Source organism: Budorcas taxicolor, chromosome 5 (assembly GCF_023091745.1).
Source record: "Budorcas taxicolor isolate Tak-1 chromosome 5, Takin1.1, whole genome shotgun sequence".
Classification (NCBI taxonomy): Eukaryota; Metazoa; Chordata; class Mammalia; order Artiodactyla; family Bovidae; genus Budorcas; species Budorcas taxicolor.
The window spans coordinates 71,590,713-71,617,760 of record NC_068914.1 but is presented as its reverse complement, the minus strand read 5'-3'; the positions used below and the strand labels follow the sequence as shown (position 1 = coordinate 71,617,760).

The following is a 27,048-nucleotide window of genomic DNA, read 5'->3' as shown; positions in this document are numbered from 1 at the left end:
ATGGAGGCCTCTGTTGTGGTGCGTTGGTTGGTAGGATGGGTTGTGAGGCCGGGGATAGGCTGGGAGAAAGGCATAGCAGAAGCGTCGGTTTATAATGGGAACCCGGCGTCCTGGCTGGGCTTTTTTCCCGACAGGATTTCTGATGGCTTTCTTTGCCCTCCATCTTCCGCACCTTCAAGCCCTTCTCCCGCCCTTCATTTAACTCCTTTACAGATCTCTGCCTTTCCTAATCCGTCTCCTTTCCCCTAGCCCTCCGGCACCATGAGGAGCTTCAAAGGAGTCAACTTTGGGACCCTGCTAAGCAGTCCAAAGGAGGCTGAAGAGCTGCTGCCTGACTTGAAGGTGTGCGTGCTGTTCGACTGTGGACACACCTGGCTTACCAAGCTGAGCTGTTTTGTTTTGTAACTTATTTGAAGAGACAGATGAGTAGGAGATCCTCTCTTGGGCAGTCCTATTTCTGTTTCCTTTCCCTATCTCTTTCTTCTTCATTAGCCTCATTCACATCTTCCTCTCCTAGGAGTTCCTGACCAAGCTTCCCAGCTGCCGGTCTGATTCCGAGAGGAGACAAACTTGTGATGCCATTCTGAGGGCTTGCAACCAGCAGCTGACTGTCAAGCTGGCTTGCCCTAGGCACCTGGGAAGCCTGCTGGAGCTGGCAGAGCTGGCTTGCGATGGCTACTTAATGTCTACACCCCAGCGCCCACCCCTCTACCTGGAACGAATTCTTTTCGTCTTTCTACGGAACGTTGCTGCACAGGGAGGCCCAGAAGCCACTCTCCGACTTGCTCAGCCCCTCCATGCCTGCTTGGTGCAATGTCCTCGCCAAGCTGCTCCTCAGGACTACGAGGCTGTGGCTCGTGGCTGCTTTTCTCTGCTTTGGAAGGGGGCAGAAGGCCTGATGGAGCGGCGAGCTGCATTCTCAGCTCGGTTAAAGGCCTTGAGCTTTCTAGTACTCTTGGAGGATGAAAGTATCCCTTGTGAGATTCCCCACTTTGCTTCTCCAACAGCCTGTCGAGTGGTAGCTGCCCATCAGCTATTTGAAGCCAGTGGGCATGGTCTAAATGAAGCAGATGCCGATTTCCTAGATGACCTGCTCTCCAGGCATGTGATCACAGCTTTGGTGGGTGAAGGAGCCTCTCCTGGTCCTCTTTCCCCCCAGAGGGCCCTCTGTCTCTTGGAGCTCACCCTGGAACACTGTCGTCGCCTCTGCTGGAACCACCACCACACCAGGGCCACAAGTACAGTGGAGAAGGCCCATGATTACCTAAGGAACACCAGTCTGGCCCCCAGCCTCCAGCTGTGCCAGCTGGCAGTTGAACAGTTGCTGGCTGGGGAAGGAGGACCCCAGGCAGTGGCCAAGCTTCTGATCAAGGCATCAGCTATCCTGAAGAACAGCTTGGAGGCACCATCACCCCCACTGCGAGCATTGTGTGACAGCTGCCAGTTCTTCCTCTCAGTCCTGGAGCGAGGCACCAAGAGGTGCTATGGACTTGATGCCATTCTGAGCCTCTTTGCTTTTCTTGGCAGCTACTGTTCCCTCATCCAGAAGCTGCAGGATGGTGTGAGTTCAGGACCCAGAGGTCGGGTGGGAATGTGGTTCTGTGGCCTCTCTATCGGGCTAGGGTCTCTGGTAAGATCTGGAGACCCTGGGTTCTGCCTTGGTAAGCTGCTCTCTGGACCATGCCTGGCCAGCCAGCAAGCAGCCTAGTATATGCTGGCAGGGGTCCATTCTGATGTCCTCCTTCCTACTCCCCAGGCTCTGTCAGTTCTCCAGGGCTCTGGGCCAGGCTTCAGCTTGGAGCTCCCTGCCCCTCAAACCAACCTTTCCCTTCCTTCCTCAGATCTGTGGGGACTCCTCCAAGCAGCTGCAGGCTTTGGTTCAGATACACTTTCAGGGACTTCACCTCTACACTGCGGTGGTTTATGACTTTGCCCAAGGCTGTCAGGTACCATCTGGAATCAAAAAACCTGGACAGGTCCAAGGATCTGGGGTTGCTTGACTGTCCTTGGTAGAGCTTTGAAGTTGCTTTGGGCATGGAGTTGGGTGGACATCATCTTGGACCTCTTACGTCTCCTGTCTCCTCTCACCTCTCTTGTCCCTTCAGGAAGCTAATTCGGCTGACCTGGCCCAGCTAGCGGACAGTTGCAGATCTACTGTTACCTGGATGCTGGAGGCCTTACAGGGCCTGCCTGGCCGAGAGCTGACTGACTACCTGGGGATGACTGGTTAGTACCATGGGCGTCAGATGCAGGGCTCTTGGGAGAGTCATCACTTGTCAGGCAGGCAAGTAGCACTTGCTGAATAGTTCTGACCCCTTTGGGATTCCCTGTGGTTTTTGGAGGCAGTGAAAAGATGTTTATAAGTATCCAATACTCTGTATTTAATATCAGTAGAGAAGTGATGAGACTAATTTACCAGAGCAGATATTAATTTTTTTTTCTCATTGACTTTGAAATCTGACTTGGCATGTGTTTCATGAATATGTGAAAGTGAAAGTTAGTCGCATAGTCGTGTCTGACTCTACAATTCGATGGACTGCAGCCTGTCCCGTTCCTCTGTCCATGGAATTCTCCAGGCAAGAGTACTGTAGTGGGTTGCCATTTCCTTCTCCAGGGGATCTTCCCGACATGGGGATTGAACCCAGGTTTCCTGTAGTGCAGGCAGATTTTTTACCCACTGAGCCACTAGGGAAGCCCATGTAGAATGGTCATAACTTAAATTTTTTAAAACCAGGCAAAACATTCACATCATTCAAAATTCAAATTGCACAAAAGGGCAGGCAGTGAAAAGTCCCTTTGCCTCCTCATAATCCTAGTAACCCACTCCCACTTTGCAGATGCAGCTAATACGGTCAGTGTCTTCTGCATCCTGCTAGAGATACACTATGTATATGTACTATGTGTGTATATACTATGTAATATGTATATATTAGCCAACAGGCATATATACTTCCCCATCCTTTTTTTTTCTCCCCACCCTTTTTAATTGAAATAAACATAGGGAAAAATACTAAAGTCATAAGCAAACAGTCTGATGAACTTCTGCAAAGGAAGCATACTTTGTAATCAGCATCTAGGTCAACTCAAAGAATATGACTTAACCCCCCTGAAGACCCCTCTGTTCCTCCTTTTGGTCCACACACCCCAACAGTAACCACTATCCTAACAGCATCGGTTAGTTTTGCCTGTTTTTTGTATTTCATAATAAATTTCCCCCTTCATTTACAAAAAGCATGGCCCTTTAGTTTAAATTATATAAACCTAAAGAGTTCAGTCACTAGAAGGTTTTGGAAATTTTTCATATTCGTATTTTCAGGTTAAATCTAGCCACAGAAGTGAAAAAATATAAGGAGTCACAAAAATTAACAGTATGAAAATTCTTCCCACAGAATATTGAAGACCTACTTTATTTTCTTCTAGCCATCTATGTCGATAGCCAGGAAGCTGCCTAAACTAGAATTTAGGAAGAGTGTATTCATTCATTCAGTGAATATTTATTGAGTACCTACTATGTGCTGCTAAGCACTGTTTCAAGTTCTTAGGTATGTCAGTAAACAAAACAAAGAGCTCTGCTGTCATGGAGCCACATTCTGGTTGGGGGAGAAAGATCATAAACAGTAGGATACCTGAAGTACAACTTGTTAGAAAATGATCAGAAATATGGAGAGAAAGGAAAAGTGGAACAGGAGAAGAAAGGGAATTAGGAGCTCAGGATAGATGAGGGGGCAAGTCACCATTTAAATAGGTGGTCAGGGTTGGCCTCATGAAGAGGGTGACATGAGAACAACCTGGAGTGTGGGATGGAGTTGGCCAAGTAGGCACCTGAGAAAGTACATCCCTGGCAGTGGAAGCAGCCAGTGCCAGGGCCCTCTGGCAGGATAGAGGTGGTGTGTATTCAAGGACTAGCAGGGAGGCTAGTGAGGCTTCAGTGGACTGAGGGAAGAAGAGGAAAGTGAGGGACAGGCCAGAGTGTTTCCCCCCAAATGCTGACCTTTGGAGCAAGGTGAAGACAGATCGGTGTGTGAGAAGGGATGGGCGCTGTATGGGAATGAGGGCTTGGCTCGTAAAACAAGGGCAGAGGTGGGACTTCCCCGGTTGTCCAGCGGTAAAGAACTGGCCTCGCAATGCTGGTGATCTGAGTTCAATCCCTGGTCAGAGAACTAGGATCCCAGAGCAACTAGATCTGTGCACCGCAGAAACCAGTGAGCCCTCACACCACAACTGGAGAGTCTGTGCACCGTAGCTAAAGATCCCACGTGATGCAATGAGATCCCGCAGCTGGCAACCTGGACCTGACACAGCCAAATAAAGATTTCTTTAAAAAAAAGGCACAGAGGGGCTGGGTGATGTGAGGTTGCCTTCTGGAATGGAGGGCTCAGGCAGACTTGAAACCCAGAAGGGGATAACGGCCCCGTTCTCACTCCCTAGCAGTGGGCATTGCTGCCTAATCTGGGGGCTGCCGAGCTGACCACACAGGTTGAGCATCTCTCTACTGCCCCTCCAATGGCAGAGGGCATAGAGCCATTCCTGTGGTCCTCTGTCCTCTTTCCCCTGCAGTCTCGTACACCAGTAACCTGGCCTACAGCTTCTACAGTCACAAGCTCTATGCCGAAGCCTGTGCCATCTCCGAGCCCCTCTGTCAGCACCTGGGCTCAGTGAAGCCAGGCACCTATCCTGAGGTGCCACCTGAGAAGGTACGTGGGTACGAGGGAGGTGATGTTGAGAGGAAGGAGGGGACTCGAGTGGCATGCAAGGGCCTGGCCAGGACCTTGGAGTAGAGAGTCAGGAGCTGCATGTTGGCACTGGTACCTGGGGCAGTGTTTCCCAGACCTCACCTGTACTGTTATTTACTTTTCTGATTGACTCACTTTTTATATTTAGCTTGATCCCCAGCCAGTGCTTTTCATCCTGGCTAGATGTTAGAATTGAGTGAACTGAAAAAAAAAATTCTGAAGCTGTCCCAAGCTAATTGCCTCAGACTCTCTGGCACTGGAGCCCAGGCATCTGAATTTTTTAAGTTCCTTAAGGAGTTCCTTCGGCCAACCAGAGTGAGAACCACTATCATAAAGCAAGAATATACCCAAGAAATGATGGGCTGGCTGGATTAACAGGCGAGATGGGTCATAGAGGGCCTTGGGTTTCATCTGATGAGCCTCTCAAGGACTGATGTGGCATCTTGGGTTTCTCAGCATCGCTGTAGTGAATGACTGGAGGGCAGGGACAACAGTGGGCACCCAGGTGGCTCCAGCAGATCAGGCAGATAAGGGCAAGCGTCTGAACTGAGGCAGCTTCCTGGGGGATGGACAGAAGTGGGTGGGTGCAAGAAGTCAAGGACTGACTGGAGAGTGACTGGCTATGTGAGAGGGGGAAGGAAGAGGCCAGGATGGTCTCGCCTTTCCAAGTCAGGAGAAGGTGGCTATTTGCTGAGAGGAGGGGGAGGGTCAGGAGGAGGAGCAGATTTTCAGGGGTGTGCGTGATGGATCTGTGGGTGTAGTTGAAGCCTCAAGGAGGACCGTGGGCTCACACGCACATACTCTCCCGTGGTACGTACTCCTTGCACGCCTCTTCAGTTTGGTCTGTTTTCTTTCTCTGGTCAGTTGCACAGGTGCTTCCGGCTACACATAGAGAGTTTAAGGAAACTGGGTAAACAGGCCCAGGGCTGCAAGATGGTGACTTTGTGGCTGGCGGCCCTGCAGCCCTGTGGCCCCGAACACATGACTGAGCCAGTCACCTTCTGGGTTCGGGTCAAGATGGATGCTGCCAGAGCTGGAGACAAGGAGCTACAGCTGAAGTGAGTTGGTGGGGAAGGGGATGACCCAGCTTCCTGGCCACGACTGCTTTTGGCACTCAAGGTCATGTTCATTCTCGTGGCTGAGAAAGGCACTGTTCCCTCCATTCACTGATTGATTGAGTGCCGAGTATGAGCAGGCACAGGGCTGGGTTCTGGGGGGACAGCAGTGACAGGCGGTGTTCTTGCTTTCACCCCTGGAAACTGAGCTCAGCAAACCAAGGCGGGGACTCCTTGGCGTGGGCCCAAGTCTCCCGAGTGCTGAGCCTGCCCTCTCTCAGGACGCTGCGAGATAGCCTGAGTGGCTGGGACCCGGAGACCCTGGCCCGCTTGCTCAGGGAGGAGCTGCAGGCCTACAAGGCAGTGCGGGCCAACACAGGGCAGGAACGGTTCAATGTCATCTGTGACCTGCTGGAGCTGAGCCCCGAGGAGACACCAGCCGGGGCCTGGGCCCGAGCCACCCACCTGGTGGAACTGGCTCAGGTGCTCTGCTATCACAACTTTGCCCAGCAGACTGACTGGTGAGGAGGAAGGGCAGGGGAGGCCACTCCTGCTTCTGGCCCGGGGTCCTCTTACCCTTTTCCGAGTCTGTTTCCCTCTCCACGTCCCTGAGCGCCCCCTGTAGTTTGTGGTCATGGGGACTCTTGAAAGGTGAGGCCAGCTTGCGGCAGAAGGCCCTTCCCGGGACACTGTGGCCAGATCTCATGGTTAAGCTGGGCTTGAGTGCGTCTTCTCCTGACAGCACTGCCCTCGATGCCATCCGGGAAGCTCTGCAGCTTCTGGAATCTGTGAAGCCTGAGGCCCAGGACAAGGATCGGCTTTCGGATGATAAAGCCCAGGCCCTGCTGTGGCTCTACATCTGCACCATGGAGGCCAAAATGCAGGAGGTGAGCACGGTTGCTCTGGGCTGAGCAGGACTGGGCTCAGGGATTATTTTCCCTGGACCCCAGCAAGCTAGCTGTTGTTCAGTCATGTCTGACTCTTAGTGACCCTATGGACTGTAGCACACCAGGCTCCTCTGTCCATGAGATTTCCTGGGCAAGAATACTGGGAATTGCCAATTCCTTCTCTGGGGGATCTTCCCAACCCAGGGATTAACCCCCCTCTCCTGAATCACAGGTGGATTCTTTACCACTGAGCCACCTGGGAAGCCCAGGAAGCTAGTACCAACCCTGCTTTTCACCCTGATCACCCCACCCAGGGTATTGAGCGGGATCGGAGAGCCCAGGCCCCTTGTAACCTGGAGGAGTTTGAAGTCAATGACCTGAATTATGAAGATAAACTCCAGGAAGATCGCTTCCTATACAGTAACATTGCCTTCAACCTGGCTGCGGATGCTGGTGAGGGCTGTGAACTTAGCGAGGTCGGATGCAGCCTTCTTGATGGCCTCCTAAGAACAGGATGGGTCCCCTAGCTGTGGGAGAGGCTCCCCGAGAGTGGGAGGTGGGCACAAGGCAGAGGCTATTATGGGAAAGATGACCACATTTCCCCAGACGGCCCACACTGAGAGAATGACTAGTCCCTTTCTTCTGATTTACAGCACAATCCAAATGCCTGGACCAAGCCCTGGCCCTGTGGAAGGAGGTGCTTACTAAGGGGCAGGTCCCCACTATACGGTGTCTCCAGCAAACAGCAGCCTCCCTGCAGATCCTAGCGGCCCTCTATCAGCTGGTGGCAAAGGTAACGGGACAGCGTGTTGACACAGACCAGAGACTCAGCTCCTTCACCTTCTTTGGCCTGTGTCCCAGCTGGGAAGTCATGTCACCCAGTGTACACTCTGTCACCAGCTTCCCCAAGTCTAAACCCAAGGCCTTAGGCAAGTTGCTTAGCCTTCCAAGCCCTCATTTCCTTATTTCTAAAAGGAGAGTAACAGAACTTCCCTGGTGGTCCAGTGGCTGATTCCACTCTTCCATTGCAGGGGAATGTGGGTTGGATCTCTGGTCATGGAATTAACATCCTACATGTAACACGGTGTAGCCAAAAAAATAAAGTAAAAATAAGATAAAATGAGGATAACAATAATATTAACTTCGCCTTGTTAGCATTCAATAAGATAATGCATGGAAGATGTGTGTGTAAATGAAATACTCAAATGATAGCCATAATTATTAGTAATTATCAGATAATTTTTAAAATATTTATTTTTATTTTTTTATTTGCTGCCCAAGTCTTTAGCTGCGGCATGTGAACTCTTAGTTGTGGCACGTGGATATAGTTCCCTGGCCAGGGATCGAACATGGGCTCCCTGCGTTGGGCGCACAGAATCTTGGCCACTGGACCACCTGGGAAGTCCTAATTATCAGAAAATTCGAGATGTGTATACTCAGGAAAAAATACACAAACACCTGTAGACACAATTTTACATCTTTACATGCAGTGCTGGGAGGTGTCAAGGACTTCCTGAAGTTCTTCTCTGGACCCCACATTAAGAACCTATGAAAAAATGAAAAGGATCTTTGTACTATGGGTGTTAGGCCACTTCCCTAGCAGGAGGAGCCTGGGGAGGCTGCCTGAGCCCTAGATTTGAATGTTACCTCTATCGCATACCTGTTATGTGGGCTTAGACAAGCAGCTTAATCCTACCTAAGTTTCAGTTTCCTCATCTGTAAAATTAGGATTAGAATTGTTATGAAGATAAAGTGAGCTGGTGCGGTGGCTGGCACATAGTAAGTGCTCAGTAAATCCTGGCTGTTGATGATGGCTGGCATGCAGGCTTTAGAATAGAAGGGAGGGGGCAGGATGGCTTGCACACACCCCTGGCTGCCCTCCTCTCTGGCTCCTTAGGGATGGCCAGTGGTTACTCTGTCTGGGTGGCCGCATTCCAGCCAGCCCCTCAGATTAGACCACAGGGCTGGAGAGGAGGGGGTGGAAATGAAGGCTTGAGTACAAGCTGGGTAAACGCGTTGCTCCCGGCCTACCAGCCCCTGCAGGCTCTGGAGGTCCTCCTGCTCGTCCAGATCGTCTCACAGAGACTGAGGGACCATGCGAAGGTAGCCGGCTCTTCCTGCCAAGTCACCCAGCTCCTCCTGACCCTCGGCTGTCCCAGCTACGCCCAGGTACAAGTGCCAGCCACCCCAGCTTGTGGACCTGGCTTCGGGGACTGGTTTCTCTTCTCTGAGAAGATGGGACACTAAAGGGGCAGCTTCTCTGCCTTCTGCACCACATTTAGCTGAAGGATCGTACAGGGTGGTTGGGAGGCGGCTGTGGGAAGAGGAGGCGTCTCTCTCCATCTCCCAATTGTTCACTCTCTTACATAGCCCAGTGAGACAGAACGGCAGAAGGCCCTTTACTAATCCTGTATGTCTCAATGGTTTCTGGTGCCCTGGCTTGCTTACTGAGTGCTGTTACAATGTGTCCTAACCAGTCTCCTGGCCTCCAGTTCCTTCCTTTTCCACTCATTGTTCCAGCATGATGCTTTCAGGCACAGATCTGATCTTATTAACTCTTTCCTACTTAAAGAGTTTTGTGGACTTTTCCATTACCTGAGGGATATGGTCCAGATCCTTTATTCTGAATTGCACGCCTTCTGTACACTGGTTCACTTTTTCTGGCCACTCCCTGCCATGAACCCCATCTGTACCACTATATTCCTTGTATGGGCCTTGCTGCCTTTGCCTATGTTAATCCCTCCACCCCAAATACACCCTCACCCCCATTTTTTTTTTAAATTGGGGTATAGTAGCTTTTCTCCCATTTTTTTCTATTTTTTTTTTGTTCAGCAAACACGTACTTTGTTTTCAAGGCCTAGCTAAATGGTCTCCTCCTTCGTAAAGCATTTTAAATGTCCTGTTCCTCACGGGCAAAATCAGCCACTTTTCCTGTGTCCCCACACCACTGATGGCATTGTATCATGATAAGATAGGTATGCCCTGCCCCTACCCCCCGCCCCCGCCTCACTGCACTGCAAGCTGTTGGATGGAAGGGCCTGCTTACTGCTTATCCAGCTTTATCTCTCTAGCTTAGTGGTTAACTGAAAGCTACTAAATGAGCACTTAGTAAGAGAATAATTCCTACGTATGTTTGTGTTAGTTGCTCAGTCGTGTCCAACTCTTTGCAACCCCATAGAGTGTAGCTCACCAGGCTTCTCTGTCCATGGATTAAAACATTTGAGATAATTTAATATTTAACTGGATGTATTCAACATTTTGCTTGTGAATACTTTAATCCACTTTAATTGGAACAGTCTGGCTGCCTGGTCACCAGCATGCTCACGGAAACCCTGATTGCGTCCCCAGGTGCACCTGGAAGAAACAGAGTCGAGTCTGAAGCTTCTGGATCACACCACAGACACATACCTGCTCCTCTCCCTGACCTGTGACCTCCTGCGAAGTCGACTCTGCTGCGCTCACCAGAAGGTGCTTCTCACTTTCTTGATCTCCGAAGGTCCTGGGGTTTGGAAGGATTTTAGGATTCTCCAGATATCTGTCTGGCTCCTGAGGTTTCTCTGGAGCTGGGGAGAATGTTCCTGACCCTGAGAAGCAGAGCCATCTCCTCACCTCACCTTCTCCCGAGGATCACTCACCAGTGCTTCTCTAGGAGCCGTTCTACCATTTTCATCCTTTTCTAGCTCTCTCGGGGATAAGGGCAAAGTCTGTCCAGTGACTAGAAATTGGGATGACGCTGACACCCTCAGCTGGGATCCAGTTGAGGGATCGAAAAGGCTGGGATTTCTTACACACGAGCTGTGTGACTGGGTATCTTGTGCCTTTTGTGACTCTAGTTTTCTGTCCAGCTTTTAACATCTGAAAAGCAGGGGCTTGGGCCACGTGATCTCTAGGGGTATCCCAAGCTCTGAATTGCTGATCCGATCCCACTCACTGCTCTCCTCTGCACCCCTACCCTCTATCCCCAGGTGGCTGAGGGTGCTGCTCTGCTGCTGTCTGTGCTTCAGGACCCTGCCCTCCAGAGGGCATCCAAGGCCTGGTACTTGCTGCGCGTCCAGGCCCTGCAGCTGGTGGCGGCCTACCTGAGCCTCTCGCCAGACAGCCTGCTGGCCCCGCTGTGGGAGCAACTGTGTGCCCAAGGTGAAAGAAGCGGGCAGTGGGCCTTCTTGCTGGGTGTGTGTGGTCTGTCCACTGTCCCCTCTGCTGTCCAGCTGCATGGACGAGCCTGCCTAGAAGCTGCCCAGAGTAGGCTTGGGATAGCACATGAGTTTCAGTTCACTTGCTGACTCTAATCGATTGCTCAGTGACTCCCCTGAACTGACAAGGATTCTGAGACTGGTCTTAGGGGGAAGGAGTTCTGTGACTGATTATCTCTGCCTGCCTTAAGCACGGACGGAGAGAGTGAGAGCCTGCTTTGCATTTGCTGTCTTAGTATTGGAAGGCGGTGGAAGCTCTGGCCGCATCATCTCCCTTCTTGTCCCTCCCACCTTCCCCCGACACTTGCCCAGGCTGGCAGACACCTGAGATAGCACTCATCGACTCCCATAAGCTTCTCCGAAGTATCATCCTCCTGCTCATGGGCAGCGATGTGCTCTCAGTTCAGAAAACAGCTGTGGAGACGCCATTTCTGGACTATGGTAAGCCCAAGGAGGAGAGCCAGTGTGGGAATGAGCAGACTGGTTGGTAGGGCTGGCGGTTTTGTCTCCAGAGGATTTAGGCTATGGATCCTGGTTCCACGTGATGATGATCTCGTCTCCTTTGCTGCAGGTGAAAATTTGGTACAAAAATGGCAGGTTCTTTCTGAGGTGCTGAGCTGCTCGGAGAAGCTGGTCTCCCGCCTGGGCCGCCTTGGTAGTGTGAGCGAAGCCAAAGCCTTTTGCTTGGAGGCTCTGAAACTTACAACAAAGCTGCAGATACCACGCCAGTGAGTACAGGGCCCAAGAGCCTGGTGATTCCCAAACCTCAGTGCCTACGACCTTGACCGTGGGTTCCCAAACTGGTCCACAGATTAACATGTTATGTTTGGAGGGGTTGATGGAAGAATGCATTCCATGGCAAATAAGTGGGAAATGCTGAGTTAATCAAGATTAGATGTTTTTTTTTTCCTATTGTGATTGTCATTGAGTTGCTAAGTCGTGTCTGGCTCTTTTGCGACCCCGTGGACTGTAGCCCCCAGGCTCCTCTGTCCATGGGGTTTCCTATAGGATTTATCATATCCTCCAGTATGCTAATACACATTATAAATCTCCAGAAGGGAGGTTCAGTACACAGTGATTCCCTAAATCTCTTTGCCTGGAAGAGGATCTTTTCAGTGAGGAATTTGATTTGGGAAATCCTGTCCTTAGGCACCAGGATGGGCTGGTTTGAGAGATGAGCACAGAGGGTTTCCCCAGGGAGTGCCTAAAGTCAGCTTTAGGAAGTAAAGGCTTTCTGGAGGCTGGGAAAGACTATGATGGCTCTGCCCGGGAAAGGGCAGAAAGAGACCCTCCAGGGAAACAAGGAATTCCACTGATGGGTCTGTCATCCCCTCTCCCAACCAGGTGTGCCCTCTTCCTGGTGCTGAAGGGGGAGCTGGAGCTGGCACGCAATGACATGGACCTCTGTCAGTCAGACCTGCATCAAGTTCTGTTCTTGCTCGAGTCTTGCACAGGTGAGCAGCCAGGCCCCCACGCCCGTGGGTGGTGGTCAGGGTGACGCATGCACTGTAACACAGCTTTACATGTCAAGGTTTGGTTCCCTTCTAAATCATGGACTGACTTCTGGTCCCAGGACAAAGCTCCCTTCACTTCAGTCAGACCATTGGTGTCCTCACTCCTTCAGATGGCCTGTCCAAGACTAACCCTACCTGCTTCTTAGTTTGCAGCGCTAATATATTTTAATTTAAATAAAATTGAGTATTCAGTGCCTTGGGTACTCACCACACTTCACGTGTTCAATAGCCACGTGTGTGGTTACTATATTGGGCAGCACAAGTATAGCATCCTCAGAAAGGATTAGGGCTAATAATAAAATATTGTACTTATGGTGCTTTTTTTTCTTATCAACTACTTTTACCTGTAATATTTCACTGGACCCATACAAAACCCTGGGAAGTCAAATGGGAATGTCAAGTTTTTCCATTCATAAATTCAGAAAAGTTGAGAAATTCAGTGTTTTGGGCCAGGATCATGGGGCTAGTCAGGGGCAGGAGCCAGGATTAAGACTTGGGCTTCTGGGTGCTGGCCTGCCAACCTGAACTGTGTAGCCTTCTGAGCTGCAGAAATGGGGGCTCTGTGGGTTGTGCTGATCCATTGTTAGAAGGGAAGACACTGTTAGGATTTCATCAAAAACCAGTAAGCTATGGGACTTCCCTGGTGGTCCAGTGGCTAAGACTCCACTCTCCCAATGCAAGTGGCCCAGATTCCATCCCTGGTCAGGGGAACTGCCTGCCACAGCTAAGAGTTTACATGCCACAACTAAGAGGCCACATGCCACAAATAAGATCCCCCCACAACTGAGACTTGGCACAGATGAACAAATAAGTAAATATTTTAAAAAACAGTAAGCTATGCCAATATCTAGTGTGCTAGTACAGGAATATATATAAGCCATTAGTAAGTATTAAAATAATGCAGATGAGGGCATCAGCTGCTGGGTAGACACACCCGTGTCATTCCTCCTAGTTTTGTAATGCTTGTTCCACTCTCTGCTCAGAGTTCCTCGGACTAGCGCAGCACCCGGACTCTGTGAAGAAGGTCCACCTGCAGAAGGGGAAGCAGCAGGCTCGGGTGCCCTATCTTCCAGATCTCCCGGAGGAAGAGCTCATTCTAAAAGGCCCTGCCCTGGAGCTGGTGGCCACTGTGGCCAAGGAACCTGGCCCTGTAGCACCCTCTGCTAACTCCTCCCCGATCCTGAAAACCAAGCCCCAGCCCAGCCCCAGCTTCCTGACCCACTTGCCCACCTGTGACTGCTCGCTCTGTGCCAGCCCTGTCCTCTCGGTGGTCTGTCTGCGCTGGGCATTGGTCACGGCGGGGCTAAGACTGGCCATGGGCCATGAGGCCCAGGGGCTGGATCTGCTGCAAGTGGTGCTGAAGGGTTGCCCTGCAGCCGGTGGTCGCCTTGCCCAAGCTCTGCAGGCTTCCCTGAATCACACAGCACCCCCCTCCCCTGTCCCAGGCCTCTTTGATGAGATCTTGGCTCAGGCATATACACAGCTGGCACTGGAGGGGCTGAGTCAGCCATCAAACAAGAGCCTGGGAAAGGTCCTGGAGTCAGGGTTAAAGTTTGTGGTGGCGCGGATACCCAACCTGGAGCCCTGGCGAGCCAACCTGCTCTTGGTCCAGGCCCTTGCAAAGCTGACCAGCCTCAGCTGCTGCACTGCCCAACTTTTTGCAAGCTCCTGGGGCTGGCAGCCGCCATCAATAAATAACCCCACAGGCTCAGAACCCTCTAAGCCTCGGAACCAAAAACAGTCAGGACAGTCCAGACGAGGATGCCAGCAAGTGGGCTCTGCTACCCTGCCCCTCTCACATATCTCTCTGAAAAGTCTGGAAGGTGGAGGACCACCCTGTACACCTAAGCCCCTAGGCCGAGTCAGGCAGGCTGGCCCTGGGGTACCCTTCACCGTATTTGAGGAAGTCTTCCTTACAAAGACCAAGCCTGAGGTTCCCAAGGCCCCCAGGGTACAACGGAGGGTCCAGACACGCCTCAAGGTGAGGTGGGACTATAGCTAGGTGGTACTGGTGTTGGGTGAGGGTGGTCCTGGAGAAGAGTTCTGCAGGGCAGGTGTTTCTATGGAATAGCTTCCCAGGGCCGGGTGGGAACTGTAGCTCTCCTGTTACCTATCACAGGACCCCTTATATCTTCCATAACGAGACCTAGTTCAAGACCTCATTTGTTTCAGACAGAAGGGACTTTTGTTGGTTCTAGTCTGTTCCTTTCCCTTTTCATCCTTCCTCTGGATCTTCTGCTCCTTCTCCCTCTCCCTCCTTCCACACTGGAGTTACTGCCCCTGATTGAGCATGGCCGATTATGCAGGAGGTAATTTCCTAAATCTTTCTCAAGGGCCTCGGTGATGGCGCCTCCACAGCGCCACCTCCTGGCCCTTTTCCTTTTCCCACCATTCTAGGTGAACTTCAGTGACGACAGTGACTTGGAAGACCCTGTCTCAGTTGAAGCACAGCTTGCAGAGGGATCCAAGAGACAGGGCACTGCTTCCCGGGGCCGGGGCCGGGCCAGAAAGGGCCCGAGTGTGAAGACTAACTCCGTGGCCACGTCAGGCAGTGCCCCCGGCCTCAGTGGCAGAAGCCGGAGGGTCAAGAAGGTGGCATCAGGGCGTTGTGAGGACCTGGGCCCTGAGATGATGAGGACCATCCCTGAGGAGGAACTGACTGACAACCAGATGGAAATGAGCTTTGAGATCCTCAGGGGCTCTGATGGGGAAGACTTAGCCTCAGGTGTGAGGGCAAGGGTGGAAGGCAGAAGTCCATTTTTTTCGAGGTTGCCCTGGGGTCAAAACACAAGAAATAACTGGGGCCAAAGATGGAACAGAAAGAAAGTTCTTTTGCTGGCTCTGGGACTGGACCCTAGAAGGGAGAGCAAGGGGATGGCAGGAAGAGGGAACACTATAGAAAAGTTGTGTCGTCTGCCTAGGTGGGAAGACACCAGCTCCAGCGCCTGATACAGCCGTAGGAGAATGTGAGGTGTTGAGACGGGATGCCAGCAAAGAGGAGCTGCCCGGCCCAGACAAGGAGAGAGACATGGATCTGGGTCCCCGGCGCAGACTCCCCTCGGCCCCCATAGCCATTGGTGAGTATGTTGACCACCGAGATCTGATCACCTGATCCCAGTACCTTTCCATTCTGTCCTTGGTTCTGGGTTTGGATCCCCGTCTGGATCCAGTAGCCTTGAACATGGGTCTGAATCCCAGCACTCTCTACTAGCTGAATGCTAGTCACTCCTCCTCTCTGAGCTTCAATTTATTTAACTGTCAGATGGAATTGGGGCAGGGTGGAGAGTGTGGCTGCATGTAAATTGCACAGCACTGCGCTTGGCATACTGCCCTTCAGAAATGGTAGCTGCTGTTTCCCACGTGGGAGGGGAGATAGGCACTGGTTCTTGGAAAGATTTTCTCAGGAAGTCAGGGATTCATCTATGTCTTGTCTTTCCTTTAGATCTGTCTACCCTGGATTCCATCTGTGACTCACTGAGTGGTGCTTTCCGTGGCATCAGTCACTGCCCTCCTAGTGGGCTCTATGCCCACCTCTGCCGCCTCCTGGCCCTGTGCCTGGGCCACCGGGATCCCTATGCCACCGCCTGCCTTGTCACCGAGTCTGTCTCCATCACCTGTCGCCACCAGCTGCTCACCCACCTCCACAGGCAGCTCAGGTGAGTGCCCCCCATCCCTCAGGCTTGTGCTGGGACAGACTAGAGGGGAGGCTCCAGACATTGAAGGAGGGAGACCTCACCTCCACTCGTGTCGCCTACAGCAAGGCCCAGAAGCGCCGAGGGCCGCCGGACATAGCAGACCAGTTGCAGGGGCTGCACCTCCAGGAGAAGCCTGGAGACATCCCTCTGGCACGAATCCAGCGCCTCTTTTCCTTCAGGCCTTTGGGATCTGGCCACTTCCCCCAGCCTGAGAAGGACAGCTTCCGGGAGCGTCTTGCTCTGATTCCCAGTGGTATGGTGGCAGGCATCGTTGGCTCTGCTGTTCTTTGATGCATCTTCTTCTTAGGAAAGAGTTGGGTGAAGGATCTTCAGGCATTAGTTAGTTCACACACAGATTTATGATCCTTATAGTAGAAGGGCATGTCATGCTTTGCCACTGATTAGTCATTTTGTTACTCTCACCAAATAGACATAACCTTAAATCTAGAAATCTTATTTTTTTTTTAATCTCAAGTTTGAGTTACCTACAAATTCAATGTCTTTCTTTCTTTAGAGCTAAGTTCAGGTGTCTGGAGTTTTCCTATGCTAACATGAAACATGTTCACTGATGATTTGAGTGCCTCACTGTGAGTGGGAAGTGGGGAAGGGAGCAGGTCAGAGGAGGCAGTTTTGTTAGTTTCTGTAGGGACACAAAGAAACACAAAACATGGTCTATCTACAGGGACTTGTTAGAGCAAGGGAGAGCACTTTGAACTCCAGTGATCAGGAAAGACTTCTAGGAGTTGTCTTAAGTGACGGACAGGGACTGAGTGCAGAAGACAGTGAAAGGAATTCCATGTAACAGCTGAAATAACTCGGGACATGTCCTGTGTGCCAGGGGTGACCGTGTGTGTGTTGGCCCTGGCCACCCTCCAGCCTGGAACTGTGGGCAACACCCTCCTGCTGACTCGGCTGGAGAAAGACAAACCCCCGGTCACTGTACAGATCCCCACTTCCCAGAGCAAGGTAGGTTTCCGGGGTCAGGGAGCAGAGTTGGGCTGGGGCAGGCTTCTGGTCTACCTGTGGCTGGGGGATGGAGAGATGGTGGTCACATGGACAAGCAGAACTTAGATAACCCCATCTCCAAAGCTTTCTGTGAGTTCGGCCTTGAAAGAGTTTGACGCCATCCAGAAGGAGCAGAAAGAGAACAGCAGCTGTACTGACAAGCGAGAATGGTGGACGGGCCGGCTAGAGCTGGATCGCAGGATGGAGGTGTGTGTTCCCAGTGTGGGATGGGGTTGGGCCTGCCCTAGAATATCTCCTCTCTCGGGGGTCCGTCCTAGGTCTGTGCTGAACTACCTCAAGTCCTTTCTGGAGGTGTTGCTGTTTTTCAGTTGTGTCAGACTCTTTGCGACCCCATGGACTATGGCATGCCAGGCTCTTCTGTCCTCTACTGTCTCCTGGAGTTTGCTCAGATTCATGTTCATTGAGTCAGTGATGCTATCTATCCATCTCATCCCATGCCACCTGCTTCTCCTTTTGTCTTTAGTCTTTTCCAGCATCAGGGTCTTTTCCAATGAATTGGCTTTTCACATCAGGTGGTCAAAGTATTGGAGCTTCCACTTCAGTATCAGTCCTTCCAATGAATATTCAGGGTTGATTTCCTTTAGGATTGACTGGTTTGATCTCCTTGCAGTCCAAAGGACTCTCAAGAGTCTTCTCCAGAACCACAATTCGAAAGCATCAGTTCTTCTCACTCAGCTTTCTTTATGGTCCAACTCTCACATCCATATATGACTACTGGAAAAAGCTTAGCGTTGACTGTATGGACCTTTGTTGGCAAAGTGATATCTCTGTTTTTTAATACCCAGTCTAGATTTGTCATAGCTTTCCTTCCAAGGAGCAAGCCTCTTTTAATTTCATAGCTGCAGTCACCGTCTACAGTGATTTTGGAGCCCAAGAAGAGAATCTGTCACTGGTTCCTCTTTTTCCCCTTCTGTTTGCCATAATCTTAATTTTTTTCATGTTGAGTTTGAGGCCAGCTTTTTTACTTTCTTCTTTCACCCTCATCAAGAGATTCTTTAGTTCCTCTTCCATTTCTGCCATTAGAGTGGTATCATCTGCATTACGTTGTTCATATTTCTCCCATCAGTCTTGATCCCTGCTTGTGATTCATCCAGCCTGGCATTTCACATGATGTACTCTGCATATAAGTTAAATAAGCAGAGTGACAGTATACAGCCTTGTCGTACTCCTTTCCCAATTTTGAACCAGTCCATTGTTCCTTGTCCAGTTCTAACTGTTGTTTCTGGAAGTGTAGGCCTAAATAAAAATTGTGTTACTTGGGAACCACGAGCACAAGGGGACTTCCCTGGCAGTCCAGCAGTTAAAGTTCCATACTTCCCCTGCTAGGGGTACCAGTTCAATCCCTGGTCTGGGAACTAAGATTCCACATATATGTGGTGCGGCAAAAAAAAACAAACAAACAATAAAACAAAACCAAATAAACAAGAGCCGAAGACTTGAAGGGGTTTTGGCAATGAAATGTTTAAAGATGAGTACAAAATAAGAATTTAAGGCCAAATATCAGCCTCCCAGGGCTTCCCAGGTAGCTCAACTGGTAAAGAATCTGCCTGCAATGCAGGAGACCCCAGTTCGAGTCCTAGGTCAGGAAGACTCCCTGGAGAAGGAATAGGCTACCCACTCCAGTATTCTTGGGCTTCCCTGGTGGTCGCTAAGATGGTAAAGAATCCACCTGCAATGCAGGAGACCTGGATTCAATCCCTGATTTGGGAAGATTCCCCAGGGGAGTGCATGGCAACCCACTCCAGTATTCTTGCCTAGAGAATCCCCATGGACAGAGGAGCCTGGCAGGCTGCAGTCCAGGAGGTCTCAAGGAGTTGGACACCTCTGAGCAACTAAGCACAGCAGCACATCAGACTCCCAGCCATAATTTTCATTTCATTTCCTGACTTAGCTTTTGCCCACCTGTTTGTTTATCCAAATATAGTGATTTATTACAAATCTTACCTTATCAATACTCTCTTAGAGTCTGAGCAAATGAAAAATGTTTCTCTCTTGCCTTTTATGTTGGTTGTAAGATAAATAAGACACACCAACTCATTGGAAGACGCATTTCCTTGTCTCCAAGAGGGTGCCTGTGGGGAAAGAAACTTGGCTTCTTCCCTCACTGACGGTTCTGTTGTGCATCCAGGTTCTCACCACTTCCCTAGAGAAGTACGTGCTGGGCTGCTGGCGGGGGCTGTTGCTGCCATCCAGTGAGGACCCTGACCTTGTCCAGGAGGCCTCCCATCTACAAGAGTCACTACAGCAATGTGGCTGGAAATATCCCGACCCCACTCTGCTGAGAGTGAGTTGAGAAATCAGGGGAGAGGATGAAGTACGCCTTGCCTCTTTCCCACCTGCCACTGCGGGTGGAAAGGGGAGCTGTTGTACTCACTGACCACTGGTCCCCTGCAGATCATGCTCAGCGGTGCCAGTACCCTCACCCCGCAGGACGTGCAGGCCCTGGCTTATGGGCTGTGCCCAGCCCGGCCAGCCCAAGCCCAAGAGCTCCTGGGTGAGGCAGTAGGGCGTCTCCAAGGTCAGATGGCAACAAGCAGTAGGCATCTCATGTTAGTGCTGGACAAGGTAAAGAGCCAGGGGCCACATGGGTAGCATCTGTGGGCAGTGGGCACCTCCTCTCAACCATGCCCCTCCTGCCTCCTGCATACCCCTGCTTCAGGACAGTAACGTCTGAGTGCTTTTTGCCCAGGACCTACAGAAGCTGCCGTGGGAGAGCATGCCCAGCCTCCGCGCCCTGCCTGTCACTCGACTGCCCTCCTTCCGATTCCTACTCAGCTACTCCATCATCAAAGAGGTGTGGGGTTCAGGGAATGGAAGGTGGGAGTGATGGGTAATTGGACAAGAAAAGGCAGAGAGACATGGCAAGAGAGGAAGGTGGTCTTAAGAATGGAAAGGGACTTGGGTTGTTTGAAGCTTGGGTGCTCTGACCAAACTGAGATGCTGATCACTGGTATCTCTCCATCAGTCCGGGGCCTCATCAGTGCTGAGCCAAGGAGTGGATCCTCGCAGTACCTTCTATGTCCTGAACCCTCACAATAACCTGTCAAGTACAGAGGAGCAATTCCGAGCCCATTTTAGCAGGTCAGGGGGAGAAGAGTAAGAAGGGTGGTGGGGAACGGTAGACGCAACACTGGGGTAAATGTCCTTTTCTCTGGAATCAAATGTTGCAGCCCACCTCCTTCCCAGTGTTCCTTCTGCCCTTTTTGCCACATGACCCATCTGCACCACACAGCGTGTGGGATCTTAGCTCCCCAACAAGGGATCGATCCCCCACCCCCTGCACTGGGAGTGCAGTCTTAACCACTGCACCTCCAGCTAAGTCCCTTTTCACTGCCTTTTCCCTGCAGTGAAGCTGGCTGGAAAGGGGTGGTTGGGGAGGTGCCAAGCCCGGAACAGGTGCAAACGGCCCTGACGGAGCGTGACTTGTACATGTGAGTGCTCAGGGCAGGGAGGTGGGGAGAGGGACAGTCCCAGAGGGTGGGTATCATCATGGTCTGCTCTGGGGCTTTGGAGCCCCTGGCTGACTCTGGACAACTCTGGAGGCCTGGCCTGTGAGGTCAGTTTCATCTCACCTCCTTCTGCCTCAGCTATGCAGGGCATGGCGCCGGTGCCCGCTTCCTGGATGGGCAGGCTGTCCTGCGGCTGAGCTGCCGGGCAGTGACCCTGCTGTTCGGCTGCAGCAGCGCAGCCCTGGCTGTGCATGGAAACCTGGAAGGGGCTGGCATCGTGCTCAAGTATATCATGGCTGGCTGGTGAGTCTCGAGGGGCCATCTATTCAAGGTCCTGACCCCAAGTGCTTTCCCAGGTCTGAACTCTAAATCCTTGCTCTTTTGTGCCCCATTTTCTTCCCATCCTAGTTCCCCGGCGTACTTGGGCTTTTACCCCTTTGTCATCATCTATCCTCCTCCTGGAACTATGGGCCAAGGGGCTTCCTCATTGGTTTAATCCCTCTCAACTCATTCACCACCACGAATCATGCCTGCCCTAGGTTCCGTTTTTGAGCCCTTACTTTGTATTTCTTCCCTCTCTTTTCCCAGCCCCCTATTTCTAGGTAACCTCTGGGACGTGACTGACCGTGACATTGACCGCTACACAGAGGCTTTGTTGCAGGGCTGGCTTAGAGCAGGTTCAGGAGCCCCCCTTCTGTACTATGTCAGCCAGGCCCGCCAGGCTCCCCGACTCAAGTACCTTATTGGGGCTGCACCTGTAGCCTATGGCTTGCCTGTCTCCCTGCGGTGACTCCTTGGAGCTCTCCTGTTGCCGATAGAAGCTATATGACTATTCTACCTCCAAACTTAGGTTTGGCCCTGAAGATAAATATTTTAAGTGATTTTCCCCAGTGTTTTACATGAAAGGTTTCCTTTTGATTTAATTTTAATATAATAAAGATACATTACTTAAAATCCTGTTTTGTGTAGTTTCTCTGAGAACATTTGAAGATAAGATGCCCACTTCCCACTATATGGTTCTATAGATAAGAATAACTTGCAACAGTCCAAGTCTGAGAGCATTGGGAAGAAAGGCAAACCACAGGACCTGGCTTGGCCTCAGCAGACAAAGCTAAAGGAGAGCAGGGCATCAAAATGATCTAAGTGGGGACAAAGCCCTGAGGAAAGGTAGAGATAGATCCATTGAGAATGTCTTGGCCAGGTACACTCATATCTATCTTGACTTCCTGCCTCTGGTATCCTCGGAATGACATTAGCTTTATTGCCTCAGTTGCCCTGCCCCCTCCTAAGTGGATATTGTCCTTCCCCCACATTCAGCTATTACACTTGTCAGTGCCATGCACTTTAGCAGCAGGTTCTGGAGAGTTTTTGTAGCTCAGATGGTAAAGAATCTGCCTGCAATGCAGGAGACCTGGATTCATTCCCTGGGTCTGGAAGATTCCCCCAGAGAAGGAAATGGCAACCCACCCCAGTATTCTTGCCTGGAGGAGCCTAGCGGGCTACAGTCCATGGGATCGCAAAGAGTTGGACGCGACTGAACAACTAACACACACGTACACATTGGGAAGTTTTGCGACTTATGTATGGTTTTCCTCTCCCCAGCTAGATTGTTAAGCTCAGAACTATGTATCTTACACTCATGGATCCTTCACATCTAGCACATGGTAAAACACTGTGTTGATTAATAAAGCTACTGCTGTAGTGTGGGTGATAACGTGCCTCCTTCCTGTTCTCTCAACCGCCAGACTCTGGCTTCATCTGCGAGAAGCATCCCTTTCATAATGCTACTGTCCCCCCTGTCCCTTGCTCCTAGAACTTCCCAAGCTTCTTCCTTGCCTGCTGTCACCAGGTTTATACCACCGCTGTGATTATGGTGTTGGGCGGGTTTCCTCTAGTGGCAGGGAGTAGGGGCTACACTTCATAGTGGGTGTGTGGACTTATTTCGGTGGCTTCTCTTGTTGCCGAGCACAGGGTCTAGGCGCCCAGGCTTCAGTAGCTGCCCCTTGCAGGAGCTGTGCTCAGCAGTTGTTGCACAAGGGGCTTTGTTGATCCTTGGCATGTAGGATCTTCCCGCACCAGGGATGGAGCCCCTTTCCCTTGCATTGGCAGGCGGATTCGTAACCACTGGACCACCAGGGAAGTCCCAAGGCCTGAGTAAGATTAAGTTTCTTGAGCATAAGAATCCTGTTAGTTAGAACTTGATTATGCGAGGCTTGGGATATTTTGTGAAAAGAAAACGCCGCAGCCCTTTCTATTCCATGGGAAGTCACGCCGAAGATTCCGTACCCTCCGCCCCGCCGCGAGCTTCCTTCTCTTCTGGGTTGAAGGACCATAGAGACGTCTAGCGCTGCGAGGCCTCCAGGCGTAGCCATCGAGATACGCAGAGGACGGCTAGAGCGTTGCTCTCCCAGAGGGTTTCCGCTTCATAAGCCCTCCTTCCCAACATGGCGCAGTCGGTTAACATCACCGAGCTGAATCTGCCGCAGCTAGAAATGCTCAAGAACCAACTGGACCAGGTGGGGATAGGCTCCGAAAGCACCCCTTTCCCGCCTCACTTCCCTTCGCCCCCAGCGTGTACTTCCTTGCCCCCCACTCTTCCCCTCTTGGGGAGAATTCCCTTCCCAGGCGAAAACCCCACCTCGTCCCAGGACCCGCCCCTTCTCTGGCAGTGCCCGCTTCTCCCGCGAGCCCCCACCCTGACCCTCTCATTCCTGTTCTCTGTAGGAGGTGGAGTTCTTGTCCACGTCCATTGCCCAGCTCAAGGTGGTTCAGACCAAGTATGTGGAAGCCAAGGACTGTCTGAACGTGCTGAAGAAAAACAACGAGGGTACGGGGTAGGCGTGCGAAGGGAACCTGGGAGATGTGGCGAGCCGGCTTCTCTCTTCCCGCCTCCTAATCCAGTTTTCTTACCTGAGACGAGAGAGCAGTCCATTACGTATTGTATACCGCTGCAGGAGCCCTTTGCATGTTGCTTATCTAGAGTTGAAATGTCCAGGATATTTTTCTGCTCCTGTTGCCTCTATTTTCGTCCTATTCGTATAGTTTTCGGGCGCCGTGCCGCTTCGAAACTCCCTTTGAAAGGTGGAGCTGCCAACCTTCCCCACATGTTTGTCTTCATTGCTTTCACAGGTAAAGAATTACTTGTCCCACTGACGAGTTCTGTATCCTTTCCGCAGGAGCCTTTTCCCTGCCCTCTCGTTTTCTCCCTCACACCTAACAACCTTCAAAAAAGGGCGGGAGATTTTGATTATTCCAGAGTGCCTAGATGGTTCTGAGACTGCTGTTAACACAAGCTTAGCTCTGCTGTCTAACCTAAGGCCAGCAACTAATTAATGCTTGGTGAGCACCCAGGTGTATGCGTTTAGAATTGAGGTGTGATTATTTCCCTTTGCTCTCTGAGGATATAACCTAGTAGGGAGGTAGAACTGGTGGTTTACATTTTTACTGTAACTTAGAAAACATAAGCAATAGAAGAATAGAGGATTTGGAAACAAAGGGGTTGGTTCTGTTTATTAATCCTCAATTTCAGTTTAATTATGGCTCTTATTCCTAACTGTTGTTACTAAGAAACCTGGATTATGTCTTACCTGTTGAATGTTGTATTTGAGTAAGTTATGGCAATAGGGCACCCATAAACTACCTGAGAATGGACAGGCTGAAAAGGAAACACAGGAATAGCAGCATAGTAGGAATTACTTAAATAATCAACGTTAAATCCATCAGGAATTAGCTAATTCATGTCTGGGAGTGTTAAAGAGAAAGTGAGGCTGGCTTTTCACTCTTACTCAACAGCAGCAGGAAAGAATTATCCTCTTTTGTCATTCTAATGATCTATCATTCTAATTGCTCTAATATCTAATATCTAATATTATTTCCGGAAGGAATAATGGTAAGAATAGTAAGAACTGCTTGCAGGATGGCAGATGAGATCAGAACAGGATCAGCACATGTGATTTTTCTCCATAAGGAACCAGCTTCCCTGTCTCTCCTCATGTGGAGTTTGTAGGCCTTCAGATGTGCCTTATAGCTTATTCCTTTTAAATTTTTCTTTCTTTTTTTTTTGACTCCATGACTCATGGGATCTTAGTTCCCCTGCCAGGGATTGAACCCAAGCCCCAGCAGTAAAAGCAGTGACTCCTAGCGACTGGACCTCCAGGGAATTCCTGCCTCCTTTTTTAGAAAAGGAGGGTGTTGGTAGGTCAAGCTGAACTAGCTGACAGGGAATCATGACTCATACTGGGCTAGTTTTCCCTTAATCCTTGCTTCTCAGATGTATGTCCCCGGGAAGCTACATGATGTGGAACATGTGCTTATCGACGTGGGAACTGGCTACTATGTAGAGAAGGTGAGTAGAAGGGAAGGTAAGACTGCATCTCTGAGGGGGAGGGCTAGCGTGCAGAATGGGTCACCTCTCATTCACTCTGACCTTGCAGACAGCTGAGGATGCCAAGGACTTCTTCAAGAGGAAGATAGACTTCCTTACCAAGCAAATGGAAAAAATCCAGCCAGCTCTGCAGGAGAAGCACGCCATGAAACAGGGTAAGCTTGGCCTTGGACACCTCTTCAGACCCTTTCTGCCTCCATAATAACAAACATGGATTGCAGTGTGAACCATGGGAGGGAGTATCCCCTTTGCTGGATTAAAACTGTGGTCTTCTGTTTGGTATCTTGATGCATTACCCCTTAGATTCTGTGTCTAACATACCCACTACCTTTGGTGCTTGAGAAATTTAGAGAAAGGAAATCATGTGTTTTTGTGTTTGAGTTCCTATTTAATGGGGATGGAATGAGGGAGCAGGTGCATGTAAATGAATACACAGCAAAGAAATATAGCCTTAACTAGCCAACTACTAGCAGTTGTAGCCCTGGCTGCATATTAGAATCACCCAGATAGTTTAAAAAGAAAACCTGGGCGACTCCAAACCAACGACAGTTGACCCTTGAACAACGTGGGAGTTAGGGGTGCCAAACCTTGGTGAAGTGGAAGAAAATCTGCATATAATTTATAGTCTGCCCCTCTGTATCCTCGGTTTCAAGTTTGCAGATTCAACCAATTGTAGATCATGTCGTACTATAGTATTTAGTACTGGGAGGAAAAAAACATGTAAGTGGACCCACACAGTTCAAACAGGTATTGTTCAAGGATCAACTGTGAGTCAGTAGGGTGAGATTCCAGAGAACAGTGTTTGTTTGTTTGTTTTTAAAGCTCCCTGTGTGATATACAGTCAGGATTAAGAACCACTGTTCTAAAAGCAAACATCTTTTCCACATTATAAATTTCTGGGTATATGTGACTCATTTGAAACTGTATTTTGTTTGTTTTTATATCCCAGTGGTTCTCATATTATTCTCATATGAGCTTCCCTGGTGGCTCAGACAGTAAAGAATCCACCTGCAATACGGGAGACCTGGGTTGGGAAGAGCCTTTGAGGAAGAAAATGGCAACCCACTCCAATATTCTTGCCTGGAGAATCCCCATGGACAGAGGAGCCGCTCTGTCCATGGGGTCTCCCAAGAGTCAGACATGACTGAGTGACTTTCACATCTCATGTTATTGACAATTTAGATTCTAAATTGGTGTTGTGTTTGCCCTCTACAGTGAATCTCTGTGTTGAAAGTTAAATAACTGTGGTAGTCTACCTGTCAATTTTCCTTAACTCTGAGCTCTCCCCTTTAGCTCCTGCCCAGGGTCTGACTCTTCTTTTATTCCACAGCTGTCATGGAGATGATGAGCCAGAAGATTCAGCAGCTCACAACCCTGGGAGCAGCTCAGGCTACCGCCAAGGCCTGAGAGCTTGTTTCAGAAATGGGGCAGAGGGTGCCTGCTTCCAGGGCCTGGGACTTTGTGGATGTGGTTTCCCGGAATGGGGAAAGAAGAGAGTCTGTGTTTAATGCTAATAAATGAGCCAACTGGGCAGAGTGGTGGTCTTTTCTTGCATTAGGCAAGGGACTAGTGAGGAGGTGGGAGGGCGGTGTTAAGAGGGTGTGCCCCTGCCCAGAACCTGATAAGCAGGAGTGATGCAGTGCTCATCTTGGGGGCTTCACTTGGGAATCTGTGAGGAACTGGAGTCAAAATTCAATGCTGGTGATACAGGATGCTCAGGGCTGGTGCACTGATGACCCAGAGGGATGGTATGGGGAGGGGGATTCAGGATGGGGAACACGTGTACACCCGTGGCAGATTCATGTTGATGTATGGCAAAACCAATACAATATTGTAAAGTAATTAGCCTCCAATTAAAAATAAGTGAACTGTGGTATAGAAATTTGAGAAGATGGAAAATGCCATCAAAAAGCTTCAAGGTATGATCTCTCAGCATGGTTTTTAATGCAGCTTTGGGCACCAGGTAGCAAAGCAGTGGTCCAGCCCTGGGTAAAATAAAAGCAATAATAATTTTAAAAAATTCAATGCTGGGTGGCAGGCCCTCTGCGCGGCCCGTTGCCATAGGAACAGCTGGCAACCGGAAGTGGAGCTGCGCAGGCGCTTCCCCTTCCG

General features: G+C 50.5%; 2 protein-coding genes across 2 annotated transcripts; both read left to right on the top strand.

The window, feature by feature from the left end:
• ESPL1 (extra spindle pole bodies like 1, separase) lies at positions 1–21,342 on the top strand. Its single transcript, XM_052640912.1, has 31 exons — positions 1–18; positions 250–342; positions 518–1,561; positions 1,842–1,946; positions 2,106–2,226; positions 4,558–4,694; positions 5,598–5,791; positions 6,070–6,309; positions 6,531–6,675; positions 6,990–7,128; positions 7,329–7,468; positions 8,710–8,844; positions 10,024–10,143; positions 10,641–10,812; positions 11,181–11,309; positions 11,440–11,596; positions 12,213–12,322; positions 13,366–14,363; positions 14,780–15,107; positions 15,304–15,459; positions 15,825–16,038; positions 16,140–16,330; positions 16,916–17,043; positions 17,167–17,289; positions 19,232–19,387; positions 19,498–19,668; positions 19,793–19,897; positions 20,069–20,184; positions 20,451–20,534; positions 20,691–20,855; positions 21,141–21,342. The coding sequence occupies exons 1-31, from the start codon at positions 1–3 to the stop codon at positions 21,340–21,342; spliced, it is 6,336 nt and encodes a 2,111-aa protein (XP_052496872.1).
• A 1,600-nt stretch (positions 21,343–22,942) lies between these two features.
• On the top strand, positions 22,943–26,469 carry PFDN5 (prefoldin subunit 5). The gene is made up of 6 exons (XM_052640423.1): positions 22,943–23,068; positions 23,277–23,379; positions 23,682–23,713; positions 24,823–24,897; positions 24,986–25,091; positions 26,267–26,469. The coding sequence occupies exons 1-6, from the start codon at positions 22,997–22,999 to the stop codon at positions 26,341–26,343; spliced, it is 465 nt and encodes a 154-aa protein (XP_052496383.1). The 5' UTR covers positions 22,943–22,996; the 3' UTR covers positions 26,344–26,469.
• The last annotated feature ends 579 nt before the right edge of the window (positions 26,470–27,048 follow it).

Bases quoted from the DNA above. Each gene is read 5' to 3' on its own strand.
- PFDN5 (XM_052640423.1), top strand. From the start codon at position 22,997: ATGGCGCAGTCGGTTAACATCACCGAGCTGAATCTGCCGCAGCTAGAA. The intron at 23,069-23,276 runs GTGGGGATAGGC...TGTTCTCTGTAG, and splicing joins TCAAGAACCAACTGGACCAG to GAGGTGGAGTTCTTGTCCAC. The intron at 24,898-24,985 runs GTGAGTAGAAGG...CTGACCTTGCAG, and splicing joins CTGGCTACTATGTAGAGAAG to ACAGCTGAGGATGCCAAGGA.
- ESPL1 (XM_052640912.1), top strand. The intron at 6,676-6,989 runs GTGAGCACGGTT...CACCCCACCCAG, and splicing joins TGGAGGCCAAAATGCAGGAG to GGTATTGAGCGGGATCGGAG. The intron at 11,310-11,439 runs GTAAGCCCAAGG...CCTTTGCTGCAG, and splicing joins GACGCCATTTCTGGACTATG to GTGAAAATTTGGTACAAAAA.